The sequence below is a fragment of the Vanacampus margaritifer genome, chromosome 4 (assembly GCF_051991255.1).
Source record: "Vanacampus margaritifer isolate UIUO_Vmar chromosome 4, RoL_Vmar_1.0, whole genome shotgun sequence".
Lineage (NCBI taxonomy): Eukaryota > Metazoa > Chordata > Actinopteri > Syngnathiformes > Syngnathidae > Vanacampus > Vanacampus margaritifer.
Window position 1 is genome coordinate 7743780 of NC_135435.1, and position 15500 is coordinate 7759279.

The following is a 15500-nucleotide window of genomic DNA, read 5'->3' on the forward strand; positions in this document are numbered from 1 at the left end:
ACAATAACGGTCATTATTTGTTGCCATTTACAAACCGTTTGTAAATGAACTCGACTCTTTTGTTCCATGAGAACACGTGCAGAGAGAGAGAGAGAGAGAGAGAGAGAGAGAGAGAGAGAGAGAGAGAGAGAGAGAGAGAGAGAGAGAGAGAGAGAGAGAGAGAGAGAGAGAGCATGCTCGCTTCCAGTGGAGTGAATGAAGAAGAGAAGGAGGAGAGGGATGCTGACAGATTACTGATAGATGGTTGGAATGGTGAAAGCTTGTTCGACCACAGCGTGCCACCAAACAGTAGCCCCGTAGGTCGGAATATGTAGCCGAATATTTCCTAACCTCTTCGATTAACTTGGAGTTGTGCAAATACCGGATTAATTGAGCGTCGTTTTAAATGGCATCCAAGAGGCGCTGCCACCTTGTTCCATGCTTTTTGGGTATCCTGCTAAATGCTTGCATGGGTAAGTGGCATCATTCTCTCCATCATTGCGGTGTGCGGGTTGCTTGGATGAGGTCTACCTACTTGTAAAATCTCCTCCGCGGATTAATTGATGCATGCATGAAAACCGAGTGTGATGGGGAACTTGGACTTTAGCCGCAGACAGTCTGTGCTTTGGCTTTTTGTTTTGATGGCACTTTGTAGACAAGTGGAGGGGCTTTGTGTCGATTATAGCGGCAATTTCTGTATATGCAAACAGCGCCTTGCAATGTAGCAGAAGTTCAATTTATGTCATTTGTGCAGAGACCCAAGCTTCTGCTGGTTGCTCGTGCGTTGTTGCACTTCAACCACGTGCATTGTAGCAAAGTTTGTTTTGATGTGAGAACGATGCACGCAGCGCAGAGTTAAGCGGAACATACTTGTACGTGCACTTTCCCAGATTTCCACAATGCAATTTTTTATTGCTGTAAAAACTGTTTCCAAATCGAATAATTTCGACACTTACTGGCAATATTGCAAACTGCGCTTTCAAAAGAAAACCAGACTCATTACATTATGTAATGATCATGAAAAGAAAGTCAATGAGTCATTATTGTTCTGGTCCGTATGGCAATGAAGGGTGGTGAGGTTCAATTATTGCTATTTTATTTCAGCTTCAAACATCACTTTCTACATATTTGTATATATTATGTCAATATCATAGATGGAGATTCGTTCAATGTCATGGGGTGTTTATGAAAGGGATTTCTTTACTGGTCAGTATGTGGGCACGCTCTTTGAATAGATTAAACACACTAGTTGTATCCTGCTGGGGAGATTATTTGGACATATTAAATGTCAAGATTGTCTCGCTCCTCCTTATCAAATTCTCTTTTATGTGCCTTTTGTTCACTGTGACAGACAGTTTCTGTCTATGTGAGGGTCCCCGAAATCAAAGGCACTGGGGGATTGTGAATATTTGTCACACAGCGACCCACAAAAGCTTGGCTGGAATCACAAGTTCATAAAATGCTTTGTCAGGGAATTGAGGAAACATCAGTCACAGTTCAGTTTTTGTTGTATTCAAATGAAGGCAATAAGTTAAAGAAATAAAGCTCTTCAACACGCTTCTCTGTTTTTGAGATGAGATTCTGTTATGATGAATGCACGTTTGAGGATGTTTCAATAAAGTTGAGAAGAAGCAATAAAATGATTCGACTGGGTTACATCAGTGGATGAAGCTCATCATTCGTAAATCTCATGATAAGACTAACCATGATTTACTATGAATGCTCTAATTATGAAAAGTTGCTCTTGTATTTTAAGTTTTAGGAACACTTGCACATTGCCCAACAGAAGATGGGTGTTCTGCTGAAAATGTATTATTAAAGTTGAAAGGATAATTTGCCAAGGGATTACACATATTGGGCCATTTCGTAGACAGGTGCAAGTGAACTCAGCGTTTTTTTATTTTTTTATTTGGCATTTTGGCAGAGCACATTGTGCCATGCTGGGTGTTATGGGGCGTTTCTTGTTACACACCCTGGCAACCAAGACAATTTGGGGACAGTAAGTAAACTAGATTTTAGAACAGGTGAAACCACGTCTAAATTGTGGCACAGGTGGTGGAACTTGATTTTGGTGGATTTGATCCAGGTGAAAGCAGCTACTTATATGTGTGGAGGATCTCATCATATTTCATTCATAAATATGACATCAAGTGCACACATCGCAGCAGCCAATTTTGCATGATCTGCAAGTGCAGATCTCCTTGCAGTTCCTTATAAACGTACTTTGCGTGTGCCGATCTCCTACACTCCAGCGAGTTTATGCTTCCGCCATGTAGACTACTGAACCATCTTCCAATTGGTAGATTAACACATTATCTGTTTACAATTGGTACTCCTGCAAGCCTCTGGCTACTAGTTTTCAGATTGGATTCGGGTTCGAATTTCCCGCCAAATTTTTCTATAGCTCTATGCTCCACCTCTACCAAATGACCTTAAACTTATTGTGATGACAACTTCATTATAAATCCGGAATCTGTTGAATGACTCAGTGTTGTGTTCAAAATAATTTCCTCTGACCTTTTCACACTGTCTATTGGCTTGTTCTCAGCCAGAGCTCAGGGTTGCATTAGCCAGGCCCTACTGGCAACACGCCTCAGTCATTAACAAGTTAACGTTGCATTCTGTTGGCCAGGAAAACTGTCATTTTATTATTATTTTTTAAATGTATTTTTAGTGAACTGGCAACTTGAATACCCTTATTTAATGTCTTCAATTTGTCCATCAGCATTTTTAATGAGGGTTCTCCAACCTTTTTGAAACTGAGACTCTTGAGTAAATCTTGAGTAGTGATTAATATGAAGGACTACAAGTTTGTTGCACACTTCTGAAAAAAAAATCTCAAATCATATTTTGTTAAATGTCAAAAAAATATTAATATTCATCTATGTGACAAATGTGCTAATTAATTCATGATTTCTCACAACAATTATCAACAACAGATAGATATCAATATGTGACAATTTATTTATATAAATCCCTGCAAGTGAAATGATCACTTTTATAACATTCCTGGGAAATCACAATGGGCCATCACTGTTGAGATTTTTAGAACAGGTTTGAGATCCTTGTGGGAACCATGTTGGTGACCTTTGTTTTACACAATGGGTTACTACTTGGCTGCAGGATGTTAATATTAGGTTGGTACCGCTGGCTGCTTTCTGTCTGAGAACAGAGTGAGAGAGGTACAGTTAGGTGTCTGTTGCATCATTTGGAAGCAAGAATCAGCACGTGCCAGCTAAGGGTTGAATATTTCTACAACCACCCCCTTGTTTTTTCACTAGTGGCAGCACTGATGTCTCTCAGGTCCCATGGCTTACTTACAGTGCTCATTGAGAGAGAAAAAGAGAGAAAAAGGAGGAAGAAATTATTCTTTGCATTTAAGTCTTGATGTGATGACCGTGCCCAGCCAATTTATTCTCTGAAGTGAACTCTGAAGCTAAAATTTCATGGATGAAGGTTCTCTGTTTTGACCTTTGTGCCCTCAAACCCACCCCCTCTGCGGCCCTTCACTATAGCCCCCTCCCCTACCACCAGATTCCTGGGCCTTGGGGCAGAAGCTGGTAATGCTTAGTCCATCAGCAATTGAAACATGACACCTAGCGAGCTCCTCATTTACAGGACCTAGTCAGGTTAGGCTGTTTATATTTCTTGTTTGTCTCACCCCCGCAACCAACAGGAACATCAGTTATGGAAGATCGGAGCAGCTCACATTGTTAGGAAGGAAATACCAAAACACATTTCATGGATGCCGTTTGTTTTAATGGATCAAATTCCCTGCAGTCAGTCAAATCATATGACTCGGGTGTGTTCAATGACCTCCATCAAACCTCTGAGTCCGACTCACCGAACCCCTGGGATTCGATCGAACCCAGGTTAAGAAACACTGGCTTAGTTTGTCCCCCATGTCTGTTTGTAGTGGTTTGGGAAGGAAGTCAAGAATTCTTAAAGGGAAAGTCAGCCCCACAAAAAAAATCAGAATCAGAAGCCGGCCATTTTACCACTTGCTGTCGAGTGAAAATGACATCACAGTTGCTCAAGTCTCAGTCACAACTCAGCTTCAGAAAACAGGTGAACTGTGATTGGTCATTGCCCGAGCCCTGAGCAACTGTGATGTGATCTTCAGCCATTTTTAACCTTCTCACGGAGCGGCCATTTTGCCACTTGCTGTCAAGTGCAAATTACATCACAGTTGCTCAGGTCTCAGGTAACAACCAATCACAGCTCAGCTTCAGAAAAGAGGTGAGCGGTGATTGATCATTGCCTGAGCCCTGAGCAACTTTGATGTCATCTTCAGTCAAAAACAAGTGGCAAAATGGCCGCCCCCTGAGAAGGTTAAAAATGGCTGGATTTTGCTGCATATTCTCCAAATGTAATACTAATCAGAATGTCATGTTTAGACCAGTGAGATCACATATAGCATATTATAGTCAAGAAATGTTTAAGGTTGACTTCCCCTTTAAAATGCGCTATCATTCAAAAAGTATCAGTTTCATCTATCCACTCACCTTGACTTATGCTGTATTGTAATTCTTGTCTCCTTCTGCTGAGAAAAATGAAGCGGGTGCATTGTGATCTTTGCTTGTGCTCTTCCAGGTGTGTCATGTGATGCGGAGCTCTCCTTCACCCTGGAGCCAAGTGACATCATCGCAGTGCAAGAGCAGCCCCTCATGCTCCATTGTCAGGTGGACGGTATCCCCCCTATCACAACGCAATGGAAGCACAACAGCATGCTTTTAACTCAGGACCAGCATCACACCACCTTCATCAATGGCTCTCTCCTCATCGGCTACTTCCTCAAGACCAAACCTGACAACATGTCGGATGAAGGGGACTATGAGTGTATGGCCCAGAATTCTTTTGGGCTGGTGGTGAGCCGCAAGGCGCGCATCCAAGCAGCCAGTAAGTCTTGTTATGTTTTATGTGATGTACGCAAAAAACATGACGGGGCACAGAAAAATCATGTGAGGAAAAGCACCCAAAAGGAGCTCATCCACGCTGTATCTGATGCTGGAGATGTTAGACACCACAAAGCATCGTTTTTATGTGATTGGCAACTTGGAAAAGAGCCACTTGTATCTATAAATGATTTTGTTTTATTGAACCTTTGAAATTAGTGTACAGTGGTCCCTGATACATTACATGCCCACCTGAAGTGAGGGTCTTAAAAAAAAGTTTATTTTTTTTCTTCAATAACCGCTAGTACTCTTTGTCACCTTAATGAGCTCTTTGGAGTTGAGTAAATTCAATTAACTATTTTTGTACTTCTCCCGAAGTACACGTGCAGGAGAAGGGGGGTGGTGGGGGGGTAGGGGCGGGGGTCGGCAGGGGGGTGATCGGTGGGTAGACGCATTGTGTATAGTAAATGCAATCTGTTCTAATAATAGCTGACCAGTGATGGGACACTGACTTTGCTAAGAAGAATTAAAAGAAAAATGTCAACATGTTTTTTTTTTTAACTTACCATGGTACACGTTTCTTAATTTATCAAATATTCTATATTTTGTTTAAAAATGTAATAGATTGTGTTGAATGAAAATAATAGCTATTTTTATTTACTTAAATATTACAAAAAAGGACAAAAAGCATAAATGGACCCAAATAAAAATCTGTGATAGAGTAAATACGCTATAAGTGAACCGCGAAGTAGTGAGGGGACATGTAGTATGGCTCATTTGAACCAACATATTTCTCAAATAACAATAATAATAGCAATAGTAAAATGAATAAACAAGTAAAATAAATACTTTTGTTTCTTTGTTTATTGACATGTCGCTCTTCCTGTAGTGACTATTGGGCTAAACGTTATGCCTGTTTTGCTATAGTACACTCTTAAGACAGCTGGGTCAAAACGAACCCAATTTGGGTCAAAAATGGTCCCCAAAAAAAAGGGTAAATTTCACCCATTTTTGGGTGGTTTTATGTACCTAACACCCTCAACAACCTCAAAAATTGACAGTTTTTTTTAAAACGACCCCAACATTTTATTAATTAATAAGTAGTGGCTTGTTTCACAGTTTTGACCCAAATTGGGTGCCCCCCCCCCAATTGTTTGTAGAGTGTATTGTGAGTGTCATAAAAACGAAATAAATTCAAAAACACATTTAAAGATTCAAACTATATCACAACCATTAAATTAGGTTTGATTAGGAGCTCTATGTTCCTAACAAGTTAATAGAATAAAATTGAAATATTGCCTTGTTTGATCCCCGGCTTTGAAGTAAGACTACAGAGTGATTTGCATATTTTAATATGATTGTAATGAGCTATCTGATGCTGACTACTTCAGGTCTTTGAGTTTAGTATTAACAAGCCCTCATGCTGAGTGTCTCCATGTTGCTTTGTAAGTGCAATGAGCTTTAAGCAGCCCTGCAGCCCACTCACTGGTGGTTAGGACAAAAAAAAAAATCTTTACATCTCTTTATTTAAAATGCTCATACAACTCGCTTTGTCACGTTGACACCTATGAGGTTCAGGTTTCAATGTATCACACATTCCTTTGCATTCATGCTGAGAACTTACAGCAGATTTAGTGGCACTGTATTCTTCCATGTATTGCTGAGCTCAGACACTCTGAACACTCTTGTTTTATATGTTCTAGACTAAAGAGATGGACAAAGGCTTAGAGAAGCCGACTGATTCGCAAGCTATGTGTCGACAGCGCACTGCTGTGCTGTTGTAGCCAAACAGGCTTTTATATTCAATGAGACGGGGATGTTAGGGCGGACATCTCTCTGGTCAAGTTCCTCCTGCACAGTGCCTAATATATGCAAACTTCCAAGGCCTCTAAGACTTGTTTGTTGTGAATTCCAGCTTGTCCCATCAGGGGTCACCACAGCAAGTCACTCGTATGATTTGTTTGGCACAGCATTGCGCCGGATGCCCTTCCCGACGTAACCCAGTCGTTTTTTATCCAGGCTTGAGACTAGCCTTGGATGAATATTGCGGCATTGGCTGGAAATCGAACCCATGTCGGCTGCATGAAAGCGTATAGGCCTCTAAGACTGCTATTCATTCCAGATGTCACTTTCAAGCACATTTCTAAAAAATTACAATATCATCATTAAACCGGTAGTTTGACTTCCGCAAATTTGTTTGAAAATATTCCCAGATAGCTTGAAAAAAAATTGCTAATTACATTTAATACCTCACGTAAGCATCAGCTATGTGAAGATTTTGTAGGATATGCTGGTGTCTTGACATCTGCATAACGACGGTCCATCTTTCAACTAAGTGTGATTGATATAAGAGGCATATGTTTCATGAAAATGTTGATCCGATTGTACAAACAGGAATTTGGATTAGGAGTGTCATTTTCTAACCTTTTCATTGGATATTTTTCTAATGCCATGTAAGCGTATTGAATGTTATTTTGAATAATAGAGTTTTTGTATAGTTACTTTGCAAGGTGATCCTATAACGTTGGCTTTATATGCAAATTACAATATGGCCAACATGTGTTATTTAGCATACAGTATTTTCCTTTTTTTAATTCAATGCTATAAGAAGTCATTTGCTCAGTGAGTAAACATCTCCTTGTGTTATAGCTCAGGTTCTTCAACAGCCATGGTTAAATGATCATATCTTGGCATTTATTTGGCCTTTTTTCTGGTTTTCCTCTTCCACCTATATAAAGTACGAATGAATCATTTCCATCCATCCATCCATTTTCTATACGCTTATCCTCATTAATTTTGTTTTATTGTTTTTGTTTTTGTTTCGGTTACAATTACACATATGGAAGTCACAGGAAGTACATTAGTGATACAATGGATAATTGCACACCCTTCCAGCACCTAAGGCTATTTAAGGTTAAAATCTTTAGACCCCTCTAGAGATGAAACTGTATGAAAATGTCCTTTTTTGATTACAGCAATAAAAGGTAGGTGTTCTTTTTGTTCTTATCGTGCCATTTTCTCCCATTGGCGTGATAAGTTCTTTTTTAAGCGCCTAGACTTGAGCCTTTTTTTACATTTACACTTATTCTCTCGTCCAGACCTCTGATGAACCCACCGCTCGTTAGTAGTTGGGAAGAACATGGCCATACTTAATGAGGTGTGATTCACTGACAACGGAGTCTTCTGAAATTCTTGGAACATGATTTTTTTTTTTTACGAGACTAGTGAATGTCCTTGAAATCTCTGATAAAGATAAAGCACATTTTTAATTTTAAAGGTCCTATTGGTATAGTTGGGAGTTGGGACGTGACGACTTCTCCGGCTGCACTTACACTTTATAGGAGAGCATGGTTTGCATTCTGTATTAAATAAACCTAATAAAAGCAATTTAATCAGAACACCAATTTTACGACTGAATGCATGTTTGGAGGCCATTCAGTAAATAAGTGGGTGTGGCTACCATGAACTATATTGTTGAAATCAATTAGCTTGTTACTTTAATAAGCACCGGCAAGGCATTTATAGGGCATAAGGCATGGGTGTGATTGGTGTGGCTGGAGATCTAATCTAAAATAGTATGCTATGAGTTGACCAACACAGAACACTTTGCACACAGAACAATGAAAAATCAAAGGGCTTTACTTTTGTAGAAAAAAATTAGTACATGTTCATTTTCGCTTCGATAGGCAATCCGGCGTATTCCATCACACGTCCCTGACACATCTGGCAATTTGGTGACCAAAAGTAGACTCGATTTTAGACCAGCTGAATGCAGGTCTAAATTGTGGCGCAAGTGGTGTAATGTGATTTTAAACAGATTCTGAGCTCCGCGGACCTGCATGATGCATCATTGTAGTTCATTCATTAATATGGCACCAGCGTGGGACCCTCTGAATCATTTTAGAAATCAATTCATTTGTCACACACAGACGCATGATAGGGGGTTGGAGATGGAGCCAAGTGCCTGTCTATACCAACATTACATCATCCGCAAGTGGAGATCTTCTTATAGTTACTCTACAATTAGGATGGGTGAGTATTGATACCATGTATCAATATCAGGCAGATATCAGGCCGCATTTCCTCCATTTTTCGGTCAGGAACTGTCAGAATGACTGGGAGCAACGGAATTTTTGTTCCGTCTTGTTAGTGTCCTGTGTGCCTCCTTATGAGACACAAAACGTGCTCATTTCACTACTTGGGGCAGCGCCTTTTCGGTGTGCGTTACTGAGAATAAATAAATACTACTACTCTTGTTGTGAGTAATATCACCTATGTCAGTGGTTCAATGTGTGTTATATATGTTTGTAGCTCATGTAACTTTGCCTCGTTTACGTTTGGCGCGCATTTAATTGTAAAATTACATGAAACACCACTCAAACCACAAGATATTTTGCAATCATAATCCTGAAACATCAGATAATCAGAATTTTTCAGATTTTGGCCAGGATTTGCAATGAGGCTAAATATTTACCTTACATGTATTTGTATTTGTGTATTTGAGGAAGTTCTGCACCTTGCTCAGTAACTCCTCCTCCCTGGCTTAATCTTTTCAACCGAAGAGTTTGAAAAAGTGATTGTGAGACAAAGATTGCTAACTAGTGTTTGTTCCTTTTTCTCCACCAAGTGTTTGTTAACGCTGATGTTCTCTTTGTGGTTCTGAGGTAATTTGCTGTGTTACACTCCCTCCTACAACAGAGCTGTGACTTGTACCACTGCGATGCAATGGCTTGTGTGAAGCCTCTTTATAGCCCTCCCGGTGGATAAAACGTCCGTCTTACTCTCCACACAACCTCCCTCCATAAATTTTACTTTTTATTAGCTTGACAGCCATTTGTGCGAGCTAACAGTCAGGGGCTTGTGTAGGACGGACTCCCCGTTGCCCCTTTAAATCGCCATACAGCTCAGGAAACATTTTTTTTGCCCTAAATGTTATCTCTTTGATAGTTGGCTTCTCTTGCGGGCCTCTCGCTAACTTCAAATTCGAGGTCCTTTCACATTAGCTCCGACTCTGGAAGCTTTTCATCATTTCAATGAATGACAAGCCTGGTACAGTGGACTTAGCCAGGGCCTCTGCCCCCTCCCCCACGGCTCACCAGCGTCACCAGGCAACACACCACAAAAGCCCCCCTGTCACGAAATAGCTTTTAGGATCAATTGCAATGACTTTCTTTTGTATATATGACTGAAATTCATTGGAAAGAGTCAACACTTTTTTAGGGCATTTTGTTTTTTCGCATACATTCTATGGAGGCAACAGCAGTGCTGTTAAAAACCAAATAGAAAAGTCATAATGTGAAGTGTCATAAACAATAGGTAAATCATGAACAAAAAATCAATTTATGACACTTCTGGAGAGCCCACAACCAATGGTGTTACAGCCTCCTTCATGATGATAGCTTCTACCCTTAAATTCCAAAATGTGTGTTTTACTGCAGCTATAACGGCAGACTTCTGAGTGAGACCGAGATGAAAAAGAGACATCAATAAAGGATGAAATAGGAGACGTGAGAGGCTGCTCGTAAACTTGTCTCTGTTTGTCCTCCTGCCCCTGCTCGCTGAGAATAAAACTTCTCACTTCATGTGAATAAATGTTAGGCAGACCTGAGAGTTGTTAGGAGCAATAAGTGAGCAGCTTTAGTGGAAGATGAAATTTTTCATCATACTATAGTAGAAGGAGCAGCTTCCACCACGCTGCGAGCAGTACGAGTGATTTATGGAGTGCTCACGCACACATGTGCATGTGTACGCGCATCTAGAGTGTCAATTGGTAGCTGGCCATTACCCTTCGACCTTCCTGTTCCAACCCCTTTCATGGCTTCCTGCTGGGGTGAACGGTGAAGCGCCATCCCTACCTCTCCTTGCAGCTCCCTTTGTTCTTGGAGCCAAGCCCCGCCCACACCGCACCCCCTTTCTACCCGTGCTCCTTTCTGCTAACTCGCCATGAAGCAACTCGCAGCTCTGTCATATAGATCGGCCGAGCAAATGCCTCATGAGCTTGTTTTGACATTTAAACATGAAGTGGCTGCGTTTGTTTTGCTAATCCTCGATAAACATGTTGGAAACTCAGGTGAAATATGAGCCTCGTCTCACTGATGAGCATGTGGTTTGCAACTTAAATGGAGAAGATTTTATGCTCATTAGTATTGAATAAAAAAAAAAAAATCAACACTCTGCCTTCAACCATTTTGTCCACTCAAAACACTGGGCTTTGACGATTTTGAGTCATTTCTTTAGGCTGACAGATGAGCTGATGTTAAAGGAGTGCTTTGTGGTCTGCACCTCCCCATCTGTATGTCGCTGGGTCAGGAGAAGTTGGGAAACATGGGATTTCGATCTGGACCCAGGAGCTTTGACCTCCTCTGTGTAATTACACATGTTTCCAGGTAATTAGTGAATGGCTAGGAGGGAAATGTGTGATTTGAAGAAAGTGGGGAAATGGGTGTGTGTAAATGATGCTTCTTATGAAGTGGAAGCCAAGTGTGCTGTTGCAATTTATTTATTCACAATCCTGGTGCGCTATTTTTTTTTTAAACAAACAAGCACATATGTCTTTATTTCCAAAGAAAGCAGGAAACTAAACACACACAGTAACGAGACAATGAGAGACACCTGGACAAGACACACGTGGCTTGGGGAACTGATTGGGTAACACCAGGGACCGGGGATGACAAGCACAGGAGGACATGATAAAACTTGACGAGACATTGTCAAGGGGAGACAAACTAGCAAAACATGACCAATAAAACAAACCAAAACACAGACCATGACACATTTATTGCACACTGTATTATTGTTTTATGGTAGTTAAGCACATTCTTGGGGCAAAACTGCATATTTTCGTGTTAGTGCAGTGAGCCTCCAACTACCGGTACATACATTATTACATACTTTTAAGTGGGATGACTCAACTTGTCTGCATTTTATACGTGACAACCAACCAACATCTCTAGCAATAGTACAAATACAAGTTCAAGTGTTAACTGAAATTACCATGTACAGTATTTGTTGTAAAATATCCTCCCCAAAATTTTGATTACATGTCTAGATTAGAGCACTTTTATACAAACGAATGTGACAGCAAATATATCTGTAATTTATACACTCTTTTCCACAAAAGTGAGGCTGCGTTACGCTCCCTCACTTGTTTACGCAGAACTTGCTAATGGCAGCAAAAAGCCAACACAGTATGTTAAGGGCGCCATCGTTCTGGAACTGAGGTGTGCTCAACATTGTCAGCAATATAAATGATCTGCTTTGCCACATTGCGTGTCCCATTTACAGACAGCAACAGCGCTCGTAGCACTTTTAAATGTAACAGCATTCTTTGTTTTTCTTTGTGTGTGTTCTACGTGTGTGTTCATCAGTTAACTCAGAATAGTGAGGCACAATAGAGGGGTTGCTTTTCTGGTTGTTTGTCTCCTTTGCACATAGCGATTGTGTAGTGCTTGCTTTCTTCTTCTTACCTGACAAATAGAATGACTCTCAATGGCCAGTGTCTCTTTCTAACAAATGTGATGCGTTTTCACAAAATCAGGCTTATGTCTCCGAAAATGAAAAATGTCATATTCTTAAATTCTAATTTTACACTTAATTCCCTTTCAAATGATATATAATACGTGGTGGTACTTCAAAAATTGACGAAGTTAGAGCAATTTCAATGTTGGCAGGTTGAAATCCCTCATTTTGAGAAAAAAAATGCATTTCAAGTTTTTGGCACATAAAAAAAAGATATTAATCTCAAACTTTCAGGAAGTGTTGATGGTGTTTGTGACTTTTATTGGTTGTTGTGTCGATGTATATAAATCATTTCTGAATGACGTTAGAGGCGATCACCGGGTTTACTTTGGAACAGGTGACAGAGACGCGAGGCTAGCTAGCAACTTGGCTAAAAACACACCCTAGTTACGATATACATTGTCTACAAAATCACTTATTTGCGACCTTAAGGGGGTTATTTATGGAGAAATGTTAAAATTTGTCCAAACGATGTACAGTATTTATTTTACTCAAAACCGCAACATATGCCTGATTTTGTGAAAACACATCACAAATACACTATATTGTTATAGACACACTGAATTCACTTCCTAGTAAAACTGTGCCATGCACCAATGTACTCATGAACATTTTTAAACCCTTGTCACCAACTTTATTCAATACCTTAGTGGCTTATTATACTTTTCGCCAAGAGCAAAATGAAGGCAATTATTTCTCATCACTAAAAGTACCGTGATGAAAAAGATGCTTGTTTGTTTTGCTGAGGGGTGAGAATTGTTCCTGAAGTGAAGAAATAACAGCAAATCCAACAATATTTGGCACAATGTTGTCAGCTGGTGCTTTCATCTTGAGCTCTGCTGACAGGTCCTCTCGCCATGCATGGGACACACGCGCGAGTGGAAAGCCACAACAATTTTCAGTTAGCCTCGAGCTAACTTGAGGGGTGAGCTACTGTGTGGAGCAGAATGGGAACCCTGGGACTCTAAAAATATCCACTGCTACACACACAATCACTTGGCAAACCAAGTCGCTAAACGAACAAAGCCAGCGAGCAGACAGTCGGGAGATAAAACACACAGATTTCATTCAATTCACACAGATACATAATATTAAAAAATGTGCAAACAGAATGGTGAATTAATTTCATATTGAATAGCTACAAATTGAAAAATAAAGCTAGCGGAATCAATTCCAAGCCTGAAACATTAGTTAACTTTAAAATAGCACAACAAACTTGAGCCTTCCCTCTAGGACAGACTTCAACTTTCAAATGCTGATAAATTAGTTTGTTGTATGAAATATTGCGATATAACTGAAAAAAACGTTGACAAAGCATCAAGTCAATGAAGTCAAATCAATCATGGAGACAGCTGCCCTATTCAGAAACTTCGGTTTTGAAATTCAAGTTCGATGTTGGCATTGCACCATTGTCTGAAGTGCAAAGAGGGACTTTGTTCCTAAACTGTGTGTTGGTCTCCTCGCGCCTCTGGACCACCCTTGCTATTCTCAAGCAAACAAATGAAAAGGGGGCCTAAAATTCCTTTGGTCTGCTTTTAAGGCTCATGGGAGGAGCTCTTCATTAATAGAGTGCAAAGGTGAAAGAAGGGAGGGTACAGGTCAAGTCTCTGGCTGCACCAGGCTGACCAAATGTTGGAGTATCAGTTTACAATCTAAAAACGCAGTCTCTGCCAAACGACTGCGTTTAAGTTTATCTGTCTTTTCCAGTATTGTGTCTTTGCCTGAGAGATTACTGGTTGATCTACATAACAGTTCTGTGACGCCATTGCAGTAACCCTTTTCCCTACATGGAAAACTTTTTGTAGTTTTATGATCAAAAGCAAGAAGAAACATAAATTGGTTGAGGCCAGTCATGTCATAAGAATGTATGCAATCTTTATTTTTCTATCTCTAGGCTTCAGTACAGTATGCTAAACAAACATTAACAACAAATAATGTAGTTTTAAGCCTTAACACAGTTGTTAACATGTACCAAAAGAACCAAAAAACTATATACTGTATATATTTTTCCTTGATTAATTACATTTGATAAAATGTATAAAAGCATAACGACAGATGGGAGGTGTGGTTCTAACCTTCATTAATTAATAAGTATAGCTCTCCACAGCTACATATGGCAACTACTGACCATACTCAGAAACAATGATTATGACAGAGGAAATCATAATCACTCCTAACTCTAATGCAAGATCAACACATTTTTGGATGTATTGTTTTTTGTAAAAATTAGACGATTACCGATAACTAGGAATCGGTATCTGCCGATACCCGGCCTTATTTCAAGGTATCGGTAGGTCTCTCTTGTGGCTGTTTTGCCATTAGGAAGTAAAAATGAGGAATTAAAAGATAAATAATCTTGCCATTCATTAGTTCTATATATCGTCACCTTTTTAAAATAATAGTAATTTTTTTTGCAGAAGTATTATTTTTTTGCCTAAATCATCTCCTCATGATGCAAATAAATGGTAAATGTTTTTGTGTTTCCTGAAAAATCTGAAAAAAATGTCTTAGGCGATTATTTTAACTCATTCACTACCAGCCATTTTCACTGAAGCAACCCCCTTTGCTCCCGGCTGTTTTACTGGATTTTGACTGATTTTGCAAGGCCCACATAATATTGTGTTCTATTGTTATAAAAACATGGAAACTACCAAAAGAACGATTAGAGTCTCTTCTTTTATCAGGAAAATAAAGTATATTTGTATCTGTTTCCGTTTTGCAGCAATTAGCATTAGAATATAGTTAAGTTGAATCATTATTCACATTCCTGTTGAACACACTGGGGGAAAGAGCTTGTTGCAACATGGCCCTGGTTGATTTCTTATACTCTGCTGCCACCTGTTGGCCATTTTTTGTAATATCCACCCCTGCTTTAAGCCCCCTCTTCATGTCAGAAGCTGCATCATACCCTCCTGTATGCTTTAGCATGAAAAAAAATCCCCAGTGAATGACAAAGTATTAAAAAATGTATTTACACGTTTTTGAGTTTGAATGAGTAAAGAAGGCGTTGATATGCAATTATAAGTAAAATGCTATATTGAGATACATAGGCATTTATTCAACATTAAGCGTATGTGTCATTGTTTTTGGGGGAAATTTTATGTATCA

The 15500-nt window shown here is 39.7% G+C and overlaps 1 protein-coding gene across 1 annotated transcript in view; it reads left to right on the top strand.

Moving 5' to 3' along the window:
- Positions 1 to 211: 211 nt before the first annotated feature.
- igdcc3 (immunoglobulin superfamily, DCC subclass, member 3) overlaps positions 212 to 15500 on the top strand; it is a 79250-nt gene continuing 63961 nt past the window's right edge. The window contains exons 1-2 of the mRNA XM_077564934.1: positions 212 to 452; positions 4573 to 4878. Coding sequence (XP_077421060.1) covers positions 386 to 452; positions 4573 to 4878 — 373 coding nt within the window. The 5' untranslated portion in view covers positions 212 to 385. The remainder of the gene's footprint in view (positions 453 to 4572; positions 4879 to 15500) is intronic.